Source organism: Somniosus microcephalus, chromosome 5, assembly GCF_052327205.1.
Source record: "Somniosus microcephalus isolate GS21.2 chromosome 5, FLI_Smic_1.0, whole genome shotgun sequence".
NCBI lineage: Eukaryota > Metazoa > Chordata > Chondrichthyes > Squaliformes > Somniosidae > Somniosus > Somniosus microcephalus.
Window position 1 is genome coordinate 26493072 of NC_140991.1, and position 17151 is coordinate 26510222.

General features: G+C 50.5%; 1 protein-coding gene across 2 annotated transcripts in view; it reads left to right on the forward strand.

The window, feature by feature from the left end:
• The window catches only part of scn5lab (sodium channel, voltage gated, type V-like, alpha b), a 524522-nt gene that overhangs the window by 441476 nt on the left and 65895 nt on the right, over positions 1 to 17151 (forward strand). For both annotated transcript variants that reach the window (XM_085987471.1, XM_085987470.1), the window contains 2 exons: positions 1560 to 1733; positions 15188 to 15310. In XM_085987471.1, coding sequence (XP_085843597.1) covers positions 1560 to 1733; positions 15188 to 15310 — 297 coding nt within the window. The remainder of the gene's footprint in view (positions 1 to 1559; positions 1734 to 15187; positions 15311 to 17151) is intronic.

The window sequence follows — 17151 nt, forward strand, 5'->3', positions numbered from 1 at the left end:
CCCCCCCAGCAACCGCCACCCCCCCCCCCCCCCAGCTGGGATTGTGGCCCGTGCATTTTCAGGGGCAGTAATTTGGTTTAGACATTGATTGTTTGAATGCGCTGCCCGGTGTGGTATTCAGCCATGTACAACCAAGGAGGGCGAGTCCAATCCCTTCGCTGCCTTGAACAGAGTGGCAGTAGGGTCACTGCAGTTGGTTTAAGCATCCTGATTGGATGCAGTGACCCGTGTTGAGAAATGCATGCGTGTGGACATAGAGCGAGGGAGGGACGGAGCTCATCTGTGATGACCACATAGTCGAATAGCCTCCTGATACGCACGTCTAGGCTTAAAGAACAGCGACTTTGGCAAGCTGGTAGCAGCCATAGAACATTACACCATACACCATTAGATGAGGGGAGAAAAATGGGGGGGGGCGGGGGGATGGAAACAACCACTGACTGGCGAGGACAGCATTGAGGTGATCTTACAGAAGGGCATAATGGATAAAGATTTGAAGGAGCAGGGATATGGGCAAAGAGCGGGGGAGTGGGAATAACTGGATTGCTCTTCGAAAGAGCAAACTCAATGGGCCGAATGGCCTCCCTATTCTATGATTCTAAGATGGTAAGTGGCATAGAAAAGTTATAATGTCTGAGTGAGGGGGCCTGAATTCAGGTGACTTTATTATTTGCAATTTATGAGGAGAAACTTTCCTCTGATTTGTGCCTGGGGGAAGCTCAATTGCCCGGGGCAAAGCTATGGGGTAAAAGGGGCAGAGACTTGCGATACCAGATCGCCGCAACTCCTCAGCCTTTGTGTTGATCTGAAATTTTCAGGGTTTCGCCAGGGAGGGGGGAAACTGGGGTGGTGGGGGGCAACCATAGTGATCCAATGCAAATGAGGCCAGAGGAACCTAGTAGCACCACCTCTACTCGCACTCACCGCCTGACCACATAGTTGAGACTGGAGCTATCAGGAAAGACTGAACAGGCTGAGGGATGGCCTGATGGAAATCTTTAAAATTATGAGGGGGTTCAATAGGGGAGACGTAGACAAGATGTTTTCACTAGTGGGATGTCCAAAACTAGGGTCCATAAGTATGAAAGTCACTAATAAATCCAATAAGGAATTCAGGAGAAACTTCATTGCCCAGAGAGCGGTGAGAATGTGGAACTCGCTACCACAGGGAGTGGTTGAGGCGAATAGTATAGATGCATTTAAGCTGGATAAATACATGAGGGAGAAAGGAAGAGAAGGATTTGCTGATAGGGTTTAGATGAAGCAGGGCGGGGAGGAGGCTCGTGTGGAGCATAAACACCGGCACAGACCAGTTGGGCCGAATGGCCTGTTTCTGTGCTGTAAACTCTATGCACTGTCACTGTGTGCGGATTCACGGTCATCGAGCAACGCATTGGGCCTCGGGGTTCAGTGCGCTGCAGCGACTCGCAACCTCAGGTTGTAATGTGATGTGTAATTCACTGTGCCGCTGCCCTGTTCGATCGCACACTCTCTCTCCCGCCCCCCCCACCACCCCCAATGTTGGTTTTCATTGCTGAACATGTCTTTGTTTCCCGCAGACATTCGAAGATGTTAACATTGACAATAAGCCGGTGATAAAGGTCGTGCTGGAGTACCTGGACAAGGTGTTTACCTACGTGTTTGTTCTGGAAATGCTCCTCAAATGGGTGGCGTACGGCTTCAAGAAGTATTTCACTAATGCCTGGTGCTGGCTGGACTTCCTTATTGTGGCTGTAAGTATGTGGGAGAATGAACTCCAGCTGAAGTGCCCTTGACATGGGTTTAGAGGTAGATGTTCCCACTGTAGCTCTCTAATTCTCCAATCTACTGATTGAAACGCCGTTGTTTGAAGCTTGTTTTTTATTAATTTCCTTTCTAGACTTTTACAGATGTGCCTTTATTGAATTATATCTGTTCCACAGTCATAGACGAAGCACAGAAAGGACTATTGTGTTTTTTGGTTCTCTATTTAAAGGTAGCAGTCTATAGCTGGCCTCCGTAGGACATTCCCCTGTAGCCTGGAGGTTTATGACGATGAAAGGATTTTTAGGACCTGTCATTCATGGGTCGGCTCGACGCTCTATCCCACCTGCCACTCTGTTGACAACGGGCCAGCTCACCAGCTGGGAGCGCCACCCAATATGGCGGCACATTCCATCTCGACGGACGGGAAGGAATGGCTTCACTTCACTAAACCCACCAACGAAAGTAACCTCCGAGCAGCCATTCACAGGCGATGGTAGTGAGAGAATCCACAGCCCCGACTGATAACCGCGTGCTCACCTGAAATAGGATAGGCCTTCACAAGCCCGTGCGTTGAACAATGGCGTCCCCTCGCCATTGTAAGACACACACTTTTCCCCCCTGTCGAGGGCTGCCAACTCTGGTTGGACACAAACCTGGAGGTTTAATCACATGACCTCTTGCCTCCAACCGCCCCGCCCAGTCAAGCAGCCTTTCTTTGCCATCTCTAGTATTTTTGTAACCAATAAATAAAAGTGTTCAAATAAAATGGGGGGAAAAAAATGTCTTTTTTTTAAACGCTCCTATGATTTTTCTCCTGGGTGTTACTCGCAGCAGTATCCTAGAGATTAATCTTCCATTCCTGAAGGCTCCAGGGGCAATCCTGGAAGGTTGGCAGCCTTACCTTCACCTCCCCTCCTCTCCTCCTGCACAGACCGACCGGCACTGAGCTGAAGGAGACTGCCGAACGAGTCTCATCAAGGATAAAGGGAGAAGTAGAAAAGAAAGTTAAACAGGAAAGACGGAAATGTAAAGCTTAGCAGATCAAATTGTGAACTCCTCCCAACAAAGCATCTCGAATGGTTTCACCAAAGTTTGTTTTAATGGTAGGCCCAACGCTATCAATAAGCTTAAAGATAAAAAAGGGGAGTGAAAACGAAAGCAGATGCTTCTGGCATGGAAAGCGAGAAGATAATCGGCTTCATATTTGATGTGTGAAATGCAAGTCCGGGTATACAATCCATCTCGCAAGCAATGGGACACAGGTGGAGAAAGTCACACACAGCAGCCAAAAGGGAAAGCACGTTTCAGTCAGAAACTGTCTCCCACCCAAATGTCTGGACTTCAAAAAAAAGAACACAAGAGGGGACTGTTTTTTCCCAAAGGCATCACAGACAGATGAAGGGATTTCCATCAAAAGGGATCAGATTTCCTACTTGGTATCAATAATTCAGCTCCGGAATATCCTGAAGTTGAGGTTTTAATGACTTGAGATTCCAAACTGGGGAAGAACGGCAGACAATTCTTTAGAGGGTTTTTTTTTGCCACTGTATAGTAAGGGGCTGAATTTGTAACAAAAAAAAGCTCTGTTAATCCAATGGAGTTGCTCCAACATACAAGGAAGTTATAGGATCGTACAGCGCAGCAGGAGGCCGTTCAGCCCATCCTGCCTGTGCTGGCTCTTTGAAGGAGCTATCCAATTAGTCCCACTCACCCCTACTCTTTCCCCACAGCCCTGCTCTTTCCCCACAGCCCTGCTCTTTCCCCACAGCCCTGCTCTTTCCCCACCGCCCTGCTCTTTCCCCACAGCCCTGCTCTTTCCCCACAGCCCTGCTCTTTCCCCACAGCCCTGCTCTTTCCCCACCGCCCTGCTCTTTCCCCACAGCCTGCTCTTTCCCCACAGCCCTGCTCTTTCCCTATAGTTCCACCAATCACTGTGGCTCGCTCTTCTGTGAGGGGAAACCCAACATTTCAGGAAAGGAGATTTCTTTTTCATAAACAAGTATTTTCATAACTATTTTTTAGCACAGATGTTGGAGTGCTTTGAACAGATAGAATTTCCTTGCCCTTTCATATCAGCAAATATGTACGTCTGCACTCTGCCGCTCCAGGTTCCATGATCCCAAGGCAACCATATAGTCAAGAGATGAGTTGGCGAGAGAGAGAGGGCTACATCACTGTGAACAGTGTTGAAGTGGGGCTATAATTAACTCTCGATTTTAACACGCCCGAGGTGTTATGTACAGAGTGCAATGCTCAGATCAGTCTGATAATCATAGTGGCCCTTTCCTTATTAGCACAAGGACAGCGAGCTGCATCCCAAATCTCGTGATGCTCTCTGTTGTGTCAGCTAATTGCAGGAGGCGCATTGCCATAAGAAGTGAGGGCCACTAAGTGGGTCTCAAGTCACTTGACTGTTGGGTCGGTCACGTCTGTATTGTATTAAATAGTAACACTTTGGCGCAGACACAATGACACCAGGAATAGCAGAGCCACTAGATCGCTGGGTGTTAAAAAAAAATAAAACCTTGTGTTAAAAGTATAAGCAACTAGTTCAGATGGGTGGCGGTGGGGATAAATGATCCCTTGGTCTAGAAAGAGGTTACTCTATAATCCGGCAGATCTCCCCCAGGAGCAGGGGGACTACATTTCACTACAGGTTCCAAGACCCGGTGAGGCTGGAAGGTGCAGGAGCCTAAGCATTAAAGAGCATAAATCAGGGCATCATTGGGAGACAGCTGGGATGGGCACCTCGTCAAGTGCTACACGGGTCACCCAGGCTCCACAGTCACTTACACAGCGACAGCCGAGTTAAAACCCATTCCCTTTTATTAGGCCAGGGATACAAACCTCTGAAATAAACTGTTTAATGATTAAAAGAGCAATCACCACCTTCTCAAAGTCAACTAGGGCACGAGCAATAAATGCTGGCCTTGCCCGCGAGGCCCACACCCTGAGAACGATTTTTTTTTTTAAAAAGGAGGAATTTCACCTCCTAAAATGATACACCAATATCCATCAAGGAGGAAGAGGCGGTTTAATGTCATTGGGCAGATTTCCCGCTGCCCAGCGACTGGCTGAAGGTTACCGACCATCTACTGAGATACATCAGCCTGAATCCGGGCCTGGCCCATTCCATCCTGCCCCCAGTGCTGTCTTCGCTTGGCAGTCGGAAACCAGACTGTCTGGGAAAAGTTGATCTGGTTTCCAGGAGCCAGGGTGGCAGGGAATGACCTCCAGCTCCCAAATGCCCAGCGGGAATGGTTCTGCGGCCGCTGTTCACTGTCTGTTGTTTGTTGAAAGTAAATTATCGATTACAAGTGGTGCAGGAAAGTTAGCGGTAAAGGCTGTTTGCTGCCCCCATTACTTTGCCTCGACTGCAATGCTTCATGAAGGTAAACACAAAAAGGCTTTCTGTTCATGTATTTAACATTGCTACTAACGCGTATACTTTCTTAGCGAGGCCTGGGGAAAGTTTTGATGTACCTGCATGACAGTGTTGACCTTTTTGAATCAGCGAATGTACAGGATTTGAACTCGGACTCGAATGGTCTGATTGACCAGACCTGTTTTGGTCCCAATCCCTCCCTGTGTACACAGCGGATGGCCAGCATGTTTCAATGTACTCGTTTTATCTCCCTGTTTTATTATTATTATCGACCCACACTGTTTCGAGTGAGTTTCCTCCCGCACGGCCTTCCCCCCCCGCCCCACCATTAGCAAAGCTTTATTAACCCACAGTGCTCAGGTTATTATCTCTGATTCCCAGGCGACTGCGGTTGCTGAGTTACAGAATCCAACAAAAACCTGACTATCTGTAACAACAACGGAAAGCCGGCACTCCCAGAAGAGTTGCTGGTTGGCTGGCAGCGACTGGGAGGGTGGACGGTACTTTGCAAACTGCTGCCCACTGCTCCATCTAGCAGCCTAGCTGAGTACTTGTGCAATTCCTCTCATGAGGACATGTCAGTTCTTCCTGACAGTCAAGTTTCGAAATCCGACCCACAAGCCTATTGGGGGGGGTGGGGGAGGGGGGGTGCCAGAGGCCACACTTTCGTTTTACTGACAAAAAGATTTTGTTCAAAAAATTATTGTTTTCTTCAATGAATTAATGGTGTTTGGTATACTTTTCAACCCAGTGGCAGCTTCAACCTTGGCCTTTGCCCAGGTATTGAACAGTGCAGTGTGAGGAAGACAAACGAGATAACCTCTCGTTTTAGAAATGACTTCATCATATTTAAACTGGACGTGAAAAGGCATCGCACAAGCCATTCGACCAAAAGTCTCAGCTGTGGCTCAGTGGGCAGCACTCTCGCCTCTGTGTCAGAAAGTTGTGGTTTTGAGCCCTACCCCAGGGACTTGAGCACAGAATCTAGGCTGACACCGAGGGAGTGCTGCACTGTCGGAGGTGCCCTCATTTGGATAAGTCATTAAACCGAGGCCCCGTCTGCCCTCTCAGGTGGAGGTGAAAAGATCCCACGGCACTATTTTGAAGAAGAGCAGGGCTGTTATCCCCGGTGTCCTGGCCAACATTTATCCCTCAACCAACATCAATAAAAAACAGGTTATCTGGTCATTATCGCATTGCTGTTTGTGGGAGCTTGCTGTGCGCAAATTGGCAGCCGCATTTCCTACCTTACAGCAATGACTGTACTTCAGGAGTAATTCATTCGCTGTAAAGCGCTTTGGGACGTTCTAAGGTCATGAAAGGCGCTATATAAATACAAGTTCTTTCTTACTTTATTAAGGGGACATTGTCATCATTGGGTTCTGTCTTGAGCTAGATGGTTGTAATCACAGATTGGATATAAGCCTGTGTTGCTTACTAACTTTTTGTCAGGAGTCAGAATCACACTTTGTATCGGTGTTTACTAAGGAGGTGGAAGCTGACAAAATATCGGTAGAAGTGGAAAAGGGAGAAGCAATGGAAGGGATGAAAATTGATAGACAGGATGTACTAGAAAGGCTGGGTATGCTTAGAGTGGATAAGTCGCCTGGTCCAGCTGGCTTGCATCCCAGGTTGCTCAGGGAATTGGGGGAGGAGATAGCAGAAGGGCTTGCCATAATTTTCCAATCTTCCCCAGATGCGGGGGAGGTGCCTGAGGATTGGAAAGTGGCAAATGTGACACCATTGTTCAAGAATAGGTGTAAAGACAATCCTAGTAACTACACCAATCAGTTTAACATCAGTGGTGGGTAAAGTTTTAGAAACAATAATCAAGGAAAAAGTTAATGGGCATTTGGAGAGGTTTAAGCTAATTAAGGAGAGCCAACACAGATTTGTAAAAGGCAGATCTTGTTTGACTAAGCTAATTGAATTTTTTGATGAAGTATCAGGGAGGATTGTTGAAGGGAATGCAATGGATGTTGTCTACATGGATTTTAGGAAGGCATTTGACAAAGTACCACATAGAAGGCTGGTTAACAAAATTGAGGCTCATGGAATAGGTGGGTCAGTGGCAGCTTGGATAAGGAATTGGCTTAAGGATATAAAACAGTGAGTTGTGGTAAATGGCTGTGTTTCAGACTGGAGGATGGTAGACAGTGGTGTTCCCCAAGGGTCAGTGCTGGGGCCACTGCTTTTTTGATATATATAAATGACCTGGATATTGGAATACAGAGTAGAATTTCTAAATTTACCGATGACACCAAACTTGGGGGCATGGCAAACAGTGAGGATGATACCAATCGACTGCAACAGGACATAGAAAGGCTAGCAGAATGGGCAGACAAGTGGCAGATGGAATTTAATATAGAGAAGTGTGAGGTGATGCATTTTGGCAAAAGGAACAGGGAGAGGCAATATACACTTAATGGCACAGTTTTAAAGAGTGTGCAGGGACAGAGGGACCTAGGAGTTAATGTTCATAGGTCCCTGGAGGTGGTGGGACATATTGAGAGAGTGGTTAGCAAAGCATATGGGATCTTGGGCTTCATAAATAGAGGTATTGAATACAAAAGTAGAGAAGTTATGCTGAACCTTTATAAAGCGCTGGTTAGGCCACAACTGGAGTATTGCATCCAGTTCTGGTCACCACACATTAGGAAGGATGTGAAGGCCCTTGAGAGAGTGCAGAGGAGATTTACCAGAATGGTTCCAGGGATGGGGGATCTTAGCTATAAGGACAGGTTGGAGAAGCTGGATTTGTTTTCATTAGAGCAAAGGAGGTTGAGGGGTGATTTGATAGAGGTGTACAAGATTGTGACGGGTTTGGATAGGCTAGACAGGAAAAGGCTGTTCCCACTAGTTGATGGTACAAGGACTAGGGGACACAGGTTTAAGGTTTTGGCCAAGAGATACGGGGGGGGGTGAGGAAAGAATTTTTTACACAGCGAGTGGTGAGGACCTGGAACTCGCTGCCGACGGAAGTGGTGGAAGCAGAGACACTCAGGCCTAGAAATTCAGTATAGCCACTTTTGGGGCGGTAAAGTCGGGCGGTCGCTAAAGTTAGCGCCCGCCGGAAACTGCAGGTCACTTCGCCGAAATTCAGTAGATCTGGCCAAGAGTTTGGGCGAGCGCTGAAACTGGCGTTGCACTGCTATCTTCAGGCGCTAAGCCGGCGGTGCGGACTGATAACGCCAAGGCCGGGCGCAGCGCAGGTGCGGTCATGTTTTGATTGACAGCAGACACCCTGACGCCGGCCAGCTCTTAAAGGGGGAAGGGTCGACTTTGTCTGCAGCCACGCCCTGGATAGTGGAGCCCTGCAGCTAGGCCTGAACACTGCTGGTGGACCCAAATAGCACCTGAAGCCATGGAGAAGGCCCGTGAACGAGCGCAGCGCTTCTCCCAGCATGCTTTGAGGGTGCTGGTTAGGGGGTTGGAAAGGTACAAAGAGATCTTGTGCCCGGACAGTGGCAAGAAGGCTCCCAGGAGGCAGTACAGGAGAGCCTGGAATCGCCCACAGGGTGTCAGTCAACAGCGATGTCCCCAGGACTGGTGACCAATGCCGCAAGAAGTACAACGACCTCACTCGGTTGGTCAGGGTGAGTACCCTTTCCAGTGTCCTCCTCATCCTTGCATGTGCACCTCACATTATGGGCAAAGGGACCTCAAAGGCCTAATGGCCAGCCCTCCTCCCGCAGCTATGGCACTGGCATGATCCTCAATAGCACTTTCTGCACTTAACACACTGGCCAAGCTATTCGACCATGGGAGGCAGTGCACACAACAACAGGCCACCACACTGGCCAAGCTATTCCACCATGGGAGGCAGTGCACACAACAACAGGTCACCACACTGGCCAAGCTATTCCACCATGGGAGGCAGTGCACACAACAACAGGCCACCACACTGGCCAAGCTATTCCACCATGGGAGGCAGTGCACACAACAACAGGCCACCACAATGTACTTAGAGGCCGTCCTTTCTCTTGCAGGCCAAGATGGCCCGGAATTTGAAGAGCCAGAATGTCACCGGGGGAGGCCGTGCCCAGTTCCAGGAGCTCAGTGAGCTGGAGGAGAGCGTGGCTCGACTCATGCGTGGCCGGGTGGTTGGCCCTGTTGCCATTGGAGATGCCGACCCTGTGCTGCGACCCAATGGTAAGGACATGACCGTTTGGACCTCTCTTGTTCCCCTAGCGCATCAGATCTACATCCTTTGCCACTGTCCGACCAATGCGCTGAATGCCACCACTCATGCCTCCCTCGCTGACGCCCTGCCCTCACTGTAAAGCTACTCTTGTGCCTTCCTGCTTTCAGCTGGTGAGGAGGAGGTCCCTGAAGCAGAGAGTGCCAGACCCTCGGAAGAGGAGCACGACGAGGACCAACAGGAAGGCGGCACATCGGGGGAAGCATCATCTGCGCCAGGGGATGGCAATGGAGGGGACACGTCTTGCCTGGAGGAGAGCCAGGGGGAAGTGTTGCAGGGGGGTGTAGCTCCTGGGCCCAGTGCCGTCCAGGCACGCGGGAAGGGTCGGGCAGAACGGCGGCCTTCTCCCCAGAGGGGGGAAGTGTTGCAGGGGAGGGCAGTTGCTGGGCCCAGTGGTGTCCAGGCACGCGGGAAGGGTCGGCCAGCTCGGCGGCCTTCTCCCCAGAGGGAGAGTCCGGCCTCCAGTCCGGAGACGGACCTCGCCCAGGAGGTGCGCCTCCTTGATCAAATGTCGGCGGATTCGGAGCGGCGCCACAAGGAGTTCATGGGGGTTGTGGGACAGTTGCCTCAGGCCATTGAGTCCCTGGCTCATAGTGTGGCCGCTTTCGGGGAATCACAGGCCAGGGGTGTCCACCAACTCGCGGCAGAGCAGGACAGGGGTGTCCACCAACTCGCGGCAGCGCAGGACGCGAGTCGCGAGTTCATGAGTGGTGCCGTGCAGACACTCACTGATCTGATGCGGGCACAGACCAGGGCAGTTCGGGCACTCACTTCTGCCACACTCGCTGTGTCGCGGAAGCATCGCCAGGGCACCCGCCGCCCTGCTGCAGCACAGCGGTCTGGCCTCCACCAGATTGCTGCGCTTGCTGCACTGCCAGCCCGGCCGAGTGCCAGTGTCTCTGGCGAACAGCGAGCGCGTGCCATCAGCCAGCTTGCCCCCATTGCTGCAGCCGCCACTGCAACTCCCCCAGCCAAGGTGCGACGAGCTGCTGCAGAGACTGATGCTGCGCAGCCACAGCTGCAGCAGTCAGCAGCCGGCCCCTCCAGGGCCGGACCTCGTCTAGGCCGACCCCCAAGGGCATCTGCCGTCACGCATTCTGCCCCTCAGGAGCCTTCCCCCAGCCTTGCAACACCCACAGGGCCCAGGTTGAGGCGGAGCAACAGGTCGGGCAGGGGCCGCACAAGGCTGCACAAGGACTCGCCCTCTCGGCACACCCAGTAGAGTATGGTGGCAACTGTGTTTTTTATATGGGGGTGTTTGTGTTGTGGGGGGGCCTTCTTTTGGTAAGGCCGAGGATGAAGGCCAATGGTTTTTTATATGGGGGTGTTTGTGTTCTGTTCTGGGGGGGGCTTCTTTTGGTAAGGCCGAGGATGAAGGCCAATTGGATGGGCAAGTTTTGTTATTCCTCCCCAGGTTGTGGGAATGAGATATTCTTTTCACAGTTTTTTGGGGGGTGTTGTCTGTTTTTCTGTTTCATGTGGGAAGGGCCCTGAGTTTGTTAAATAAAGCTTTTTATTTATTCAGCTTGTCCAGGTGTCATGTTTCCAGTGGTTGTTGCGTTAAGCGGCTGAGGGCTTGCGGAGCGGCTGCATTCAGGTGCGTTCATTGCCACAAGCCATTCCCTGACAGGGGGCCTAGAAGTGTCGTTCAATAAGCCGCCGGCGGACGGCCCTTGGACCTTGTGGCTCCCTCCTGGCCTGGTACTCCTCCTCCTCCTCATGGTCCTCCTGCGCGTCCTCCTGAGGTGGTGGTGCAATGCCAGGTGGCAGTGCCTGAGTCCTGCGGATAGCCAGGTTGTGCAGCATGCAGCAAACGACGACGAACTGGGAGACTCTATCCGGCGAATACTGTAGAGATCCGCCGGAGCGATCCAGGCAGCGGAACCGTTGCTTGAGGACGCCAATCGTTTGATCTATGATGTTCCTTGTGGCTTGATGGCTTTCGTTGTATGCCTCCTCCGCAGGGGTCCTGGGCGCGCGGAGCGGGGTCATGAGCCATGTACACAAAGGGTAGCCCTTGTCCCCAATAAGCCATCCCCTTGGTGGAGGCTGTGCCTCGAACATGTCAGCCACAGTAGTCTGGCGCAGGATAAATGCATCGTGGCTGCTTCCTGGAAAGCGGGCATTGACAGCTAGGATGCGCTGCCTGTGGTCACACACCAGCTGTACATTGAGGGAATGGTAGCCCTTCCAGTTGCGGTAATCCTCAGCATTGTCGATAGGTGCCCGCATAGCCACATGCGTGCAGTCAATGGCGCCCTGCACCATGGGGAAGCCCGCGATCCTGCCAAATCCGACTGCACGCTGCTCCTGCCTCTCTAGGGTCATGGGGAAGGAGATGAATTGGTGTCTCCTCGCGAAAAGGGCATCGGTGACCTGCCGGATGCAGCGATGTGCGGCGAACTGGGAGATGTTCACTATGTCCCCAGCAGCGGCTTGGAAGGAGCCGCTTGCATAAAAGTTCAGAGCCACCGTGACCTTCACTTCCACCGAGAGAGACGTCCTGCACATCAGCTGCGGACGCAGATCTCGGTGAAGCAGCTGGCAGATCTCTGCAACCACCTCCCTTCTGAAGCGCAGCCTCTTAACACACTGCGCGGCAGTCATGGTGAGATAGGACACCTGCTGCCGGTATTCCCTGAGTGGGTAAGGCCTACGTTGCCGACGCCTGATGGCCCCTCTGCGTCTAGGCATGGCTGCCCCTCTCACGCAGCGTCTGCGAGCCCTTCGCACATAATGCTGCAACTGAGGGTTGCCACCCCATACAGCCCCCATAATAAACTTGCAAACAGTGAAATCACAATGAATCAAATTTCCAAGCTCTGGCCAGAAGCCAAAAATACCTCTCCTATGTTGTCCCAAATCAGTAAGCTCTGTTCCTTGGTCTCTGTCCAGAAATCCAAAGCACTAAAGTCATTGCAGCAAAATGGCTGGGCTTTATAGGTCAGTGTAAGTGCCCTTTAATTAGCGCTCCCCGAGGCCCGCAGGGCCTCTGTTGCGTTCCACTTCACGGTTCTTAACAGCGCCACGCCCACATTGGGCGGGCGCCACTGAATTTCCGGTTTGGGGCGCACAAACAGCGTTGCACGACGAAATGACGTCATAAGCTGCGCGCGCAGCTGAGCGGGCGCAAACACTTTGCGCCGGCGCTAAATGACAACTGAAGTTGGGCGTAGGCGCAGTTCGTTCTGCGCCCGGGCGCTAAGTGCCTAGCGCTGGAAATCTACCCCTCTTATGGCGTTAACGGCTGGCGAACGCAACTGAATTTCTAGGCCTCAATGTTTTCAAGGGGAGACTGGATAGGCACTTGAGGGAAATAATCTTGCAGGGCTATGGGGATAGAGCGGGTGAATGGGACTGACTGGATTGTTCTACAGAGAGCCGGCACGGACTCGATGGGCCGAATGGCCTCCTTCTGCGCTGTTATGACTCTATGACAAGTAACGATTTGCTCAAGTGGCCACTCCGAGGAATGCTCCCACAATGCAGGTTCGAGTAAGGATGAGTCTTGTGTGTTAGCCCATACGGTGAGGTCATAATCTTAACTGTTGAGCGGCCTTTTCATTTGTGCCATTGGATGCTGGGATAATCGAGCCCCTCCTCCCCCCCCCCCCCCGAATACAGCGTCCTCTTCCTTTCTCTCGCAGGAGAGCAAGGGGAGAGGGAACAGTGCTGAATCCCAGCTCTGGCCACTTCCCACGGGCTGGGACTGGAGGCAACAAATTTGCCAAAGGTCATAGAGGGGAGAAGGGAAGATGCGGTCCTCAGGCCATGATGTTAGTACCCACAGGCACTACATGGCAGAGTCTAGCACAGCTTTAACAATCTATCTGATGTTCCGAAGTGTAAAAAAAGGCGGGGTATGTCTGGCCTTGGCTGTTCTGTCAGACCATCCGAACTGGCTCCTTATAAGTCAGAAACGACTGATGACAATGTGGTTCCGATGATGGGTTGGCCTGATGTTAACATTCTGTTCTAGGCAACCCAATACATTTAAAAATGTTTTTTTGTTTTTTGCTTCATCCAGTTAACCTAAATGGCACAGGTAGTTTCTGCATTAGTAATTAACCCAGAGCCTCTGGTAATTGTTGAATGCTGCAATGTGGCCTTTATTGTATCTCCACGTTTTCCTAACAGTTTGCAACTACAAAAACGTAGATAACCATTCGATTCCATTCCATTCAATCTGCACAGATTTCTGTTGTTTGCCTCTTGACAAAGGCTCTTGGTTACGACAAGTTTGTTGCCATGAAATCTCTCAGGACCCTGAGGGCACTGAGGCCGCTTCGAGCCTTGTCCAGATTTGAAGGCATGAGGGTAAGGGCAACTGTATATGTAGCTATCTGACCATATTAACAGCGATGCCTGCTTAAACACTAACACTTGGTGGGGGGGGCACAGATACGCTCACGTATGCATTAACGCGGTCTTCCCTTTTATCCGTACAGCTTTTTCGAGCGGAGGTTTCTTCTCAGAAATGTTGCTTCAAGCCTACGAAGGCCAAATGGAGTCCTAACCTCAATCTGATACATGTGTTGTGAATGTACTGTAAATATAAAACACCCAAAAGATCTTTCGAAAACCTACACTAAATCAGACCCAACTATATCATGCGATTTGGGCACATCCATCATATCCAGTCCCTAGCAATCTCTAGAGTCTGGAGGGGAGGCATTTGTATCCATTCCACGGATTCATGGCTTGTTTTGTGTTGACGCAGTTCAGTTTGATTTTGATCTTGGATTGTTTGAAGGGCTTTCAATATAAATCCACTTGTTCCAGCTTTCAATGAGCTATTCTAGCTCTTGCAAAAGCATTTTATTTGTACCAGCATCTTCCTGAATTGCCTTGGTCACAAGGTGTGAGTAACTGCCCATCATTCCCATGGTGTTTACCTATGGAACTATTTTCATTCGGAAGTGGGGGGTGGGGGGGAAGGAAGAACAAATAAAGGCGGGGGGGGGCCAGCCTCACCCATTGGGAGACCTATTGGTTGCTTATTAACCATCCGATCCAGGGGATAGCGCTGTCACAGAGCCAGTGAGGAGTCCATGGTCCAACTCACCTGCTTGAAGACTCTTCAATGCAAAAGAGAGAGAGAGACCAAACAGGGAAGGACCATTTACAACAAGTCAATTGGATAAAAAATCGCAACTGTTACACCCCTTTAACCTAAAGTGATGCTATTATTGGCTCTTCAGCTTGTCATAGAATCAGCACAGAAGGAGGCCATTCGGCCCATCATGCCTGTGCCAGCTCTTTGAAAGAGCTGCCCAATTAATCCCGCTCCCCCCTGCTCTTTCCCCGTAGCCTTGGACATGTATCCCTTTTCCAGCTATTTATCCGATTCCCTTTAGAAAGTTACTATTGAATCTGCTTCCACCGCCCTTTCAGGCAGCGCGTTCCAGATCACAACAACTCGCTGCGTTAAAATATAAATTCCTCACCTCGCCCTCTGGTCCTTGCGCCAATTATCTTAAATCTGCGTCCTTTGCTTACCAACCCTTCTGCCGGTAGAAACAGTTTCTCCCTATCTACGCTATCAAAGATTCTTCATATTGTCAATAGTTTGTAGCTCTCACTCAGTTGGAACAACATGTATAGATCTTTGGTTCGGGCTTTATTGGCGTCTCTGTTAAAACAATGCCTTCTTTCTGTACATAGCCAACCAACCGACCAAGATTGAAAAAAAAAACTTGACCTTTTTCTTTCAGCAGGTATCAATCTTGATTTCTTTTCAGGTGGAAAGCACCAATCCCAACAGGTGGACACGGCTGTTCAGCCCCAGTGTCCTATCACAGTGGTAGGATGTTTGATAATAGAATGGATTCTCGTTTTTTTGTGTTTCTGTGTAGGTCTCTGTAGTCAGCCTAACGGCTAATGCCTTGGGATACGCTGAACTAGCTGCCATAAAATCCCTTCGGACACTCAGAGCTTTGAGACCATTAAGAGCCTTGTCACGATTTGAAGGGATGAGGGTAAGATGGAAAGAAAGCTGGCCCAGTCCCATGTGGTTGAAGCATGGCGGGCAAAAATCGCACCCCTACGTATTATTCATCCTCCGACAAAATGGATGCAATTGTGTGTCAAGTAGATTAATCCTTTAGCAGGTCTGGTTTTGGTCATTTTTTTTTGTTGTAAACCGTATTCTGGTCGTGGTAGGGTGTTTGTGACATAACCCCCCCTCACCTGTCCATCTATTGGTCTGCCTAGAGCAGTAGTTCTGTTGCTGGGTGACGGTGTTGGGCAGGCAATGGAAAGACGGGTGTTTATCATGGGTTTCAGCCAATAAGTGGGCTTCTTTCTGCCCTGTGATTTGGAAGCGAGGGAGGGACAAAGTTGGTACCTGTAGCTGCAGAATCCCTGAGAAACACCCAGCTCAAAGCCCGTCGTTGCCATTAGATGATAGGTTTTCGTGTGGCTGTTTCAGTTTAATGTTTGGTTTCTTTTTCCGTTGCAGTTTGCTAAGTAATAACGGAAAAGTTGACGGCTGAGCCAAGTCCTGCATTTACCGCGGGGGGTTCTGCCTCAGCTGGCTGGAACTTTCTATTATTACCGCCCATAATCTAATTATAATTATGGGAAAGCTTTCATTCTTGACTAATTGTCTTTTTTGCCAACCAGATCCTGTACATGTCATCTGCACCTCATAATGCACTTCAGATTGAAGCACATGACCTCGCTCAGCCTCACTGGAACGGCTGGTGATGTTTCGAAACACTGATGGGTTGAAGTTTCTACAATTTGAAAATTTCAGCTCTAAATTTTTAGAAATGGCACGAGTTCCCACATTGATACATTCAGAGAGATAGGACCAGGAAGAGGCTCCCTGATGGCTCGGCAAATGTGTCTATTGGGGCAACTGAGACCAGACAGAGCAGGGCCATTCCAGGTTAGATTCCCGAACAGCGCTGAATAAGCTGATCCCTGCTGCAGGCATTAGCAGGGTTACTACAATTGGCCTCAGCATGCCCTAGGTCAGGGAAGGGAGAATTGACCAAGGTTCCTGCTCCTGATCACTATCCAGCGACCCCCTACCATAACAACTTGCCTTTAATGTAATAAAACGTCCCAAGGCACTTCACAGGAGCCACTATCAAACAACAATTTGACACCGAGCCACGTATGGAGATATTAGGGCAGGTGGCCCAAAAGCTTGGTCAAAGAGGTGGGTTTTAAGGAGCGTCTTAAAGGAGGAGAGAGAGGCCGAGAGGTTTAAGGAGCGAATTCCAGAGCTTAGAGCCCAGGCAGCTGAAAGGCACGGCCACCAATGGTGGAGCGATGAAAATCGGGGATGCTCAAGAGACCAGAATTTGAGGAGCACAGCGATCTCGGAGGGTTGTAGGGCTGGAGGAGATTACAGAGATAGAGAGGGTCGACGATGTGCAGGGATTTGAAAAGGAGGATGAGAATATTAAAATCGAGGCGTTGCCGGAATGGGAGCCAGTGTAGGTCAGTGAGCACAGGGGTGATGGGTGACCGGGACTTGGTGTGAGTTAGGACACGGGCAGCAGAGTTTAGGATGATCTTAAGTTTACAGGGGAGGCAGGGGGCGGGGTGGGGGGGGAATGGAACATAGGGTGAGGGCAGGTTGGGGCTCGGCTCCGATGGGGTGGTGGGGAATGGAACATAGGGTGAGGGCAGGTTGGGGCTCGGCTGTGATGCCACCTGCGGTCGAATTGCTGACACTCAAAGTCAGGGCTCGCGTACCAACAGTGGGCACTGGGGCAACGAATCGGAGGGCACAGGCTGTAATGTACCCCAGCCAGGAAGAATCCAAGAGGTGGGAGTGGACGGGGGAGGGAATGGGAAGAAAGAA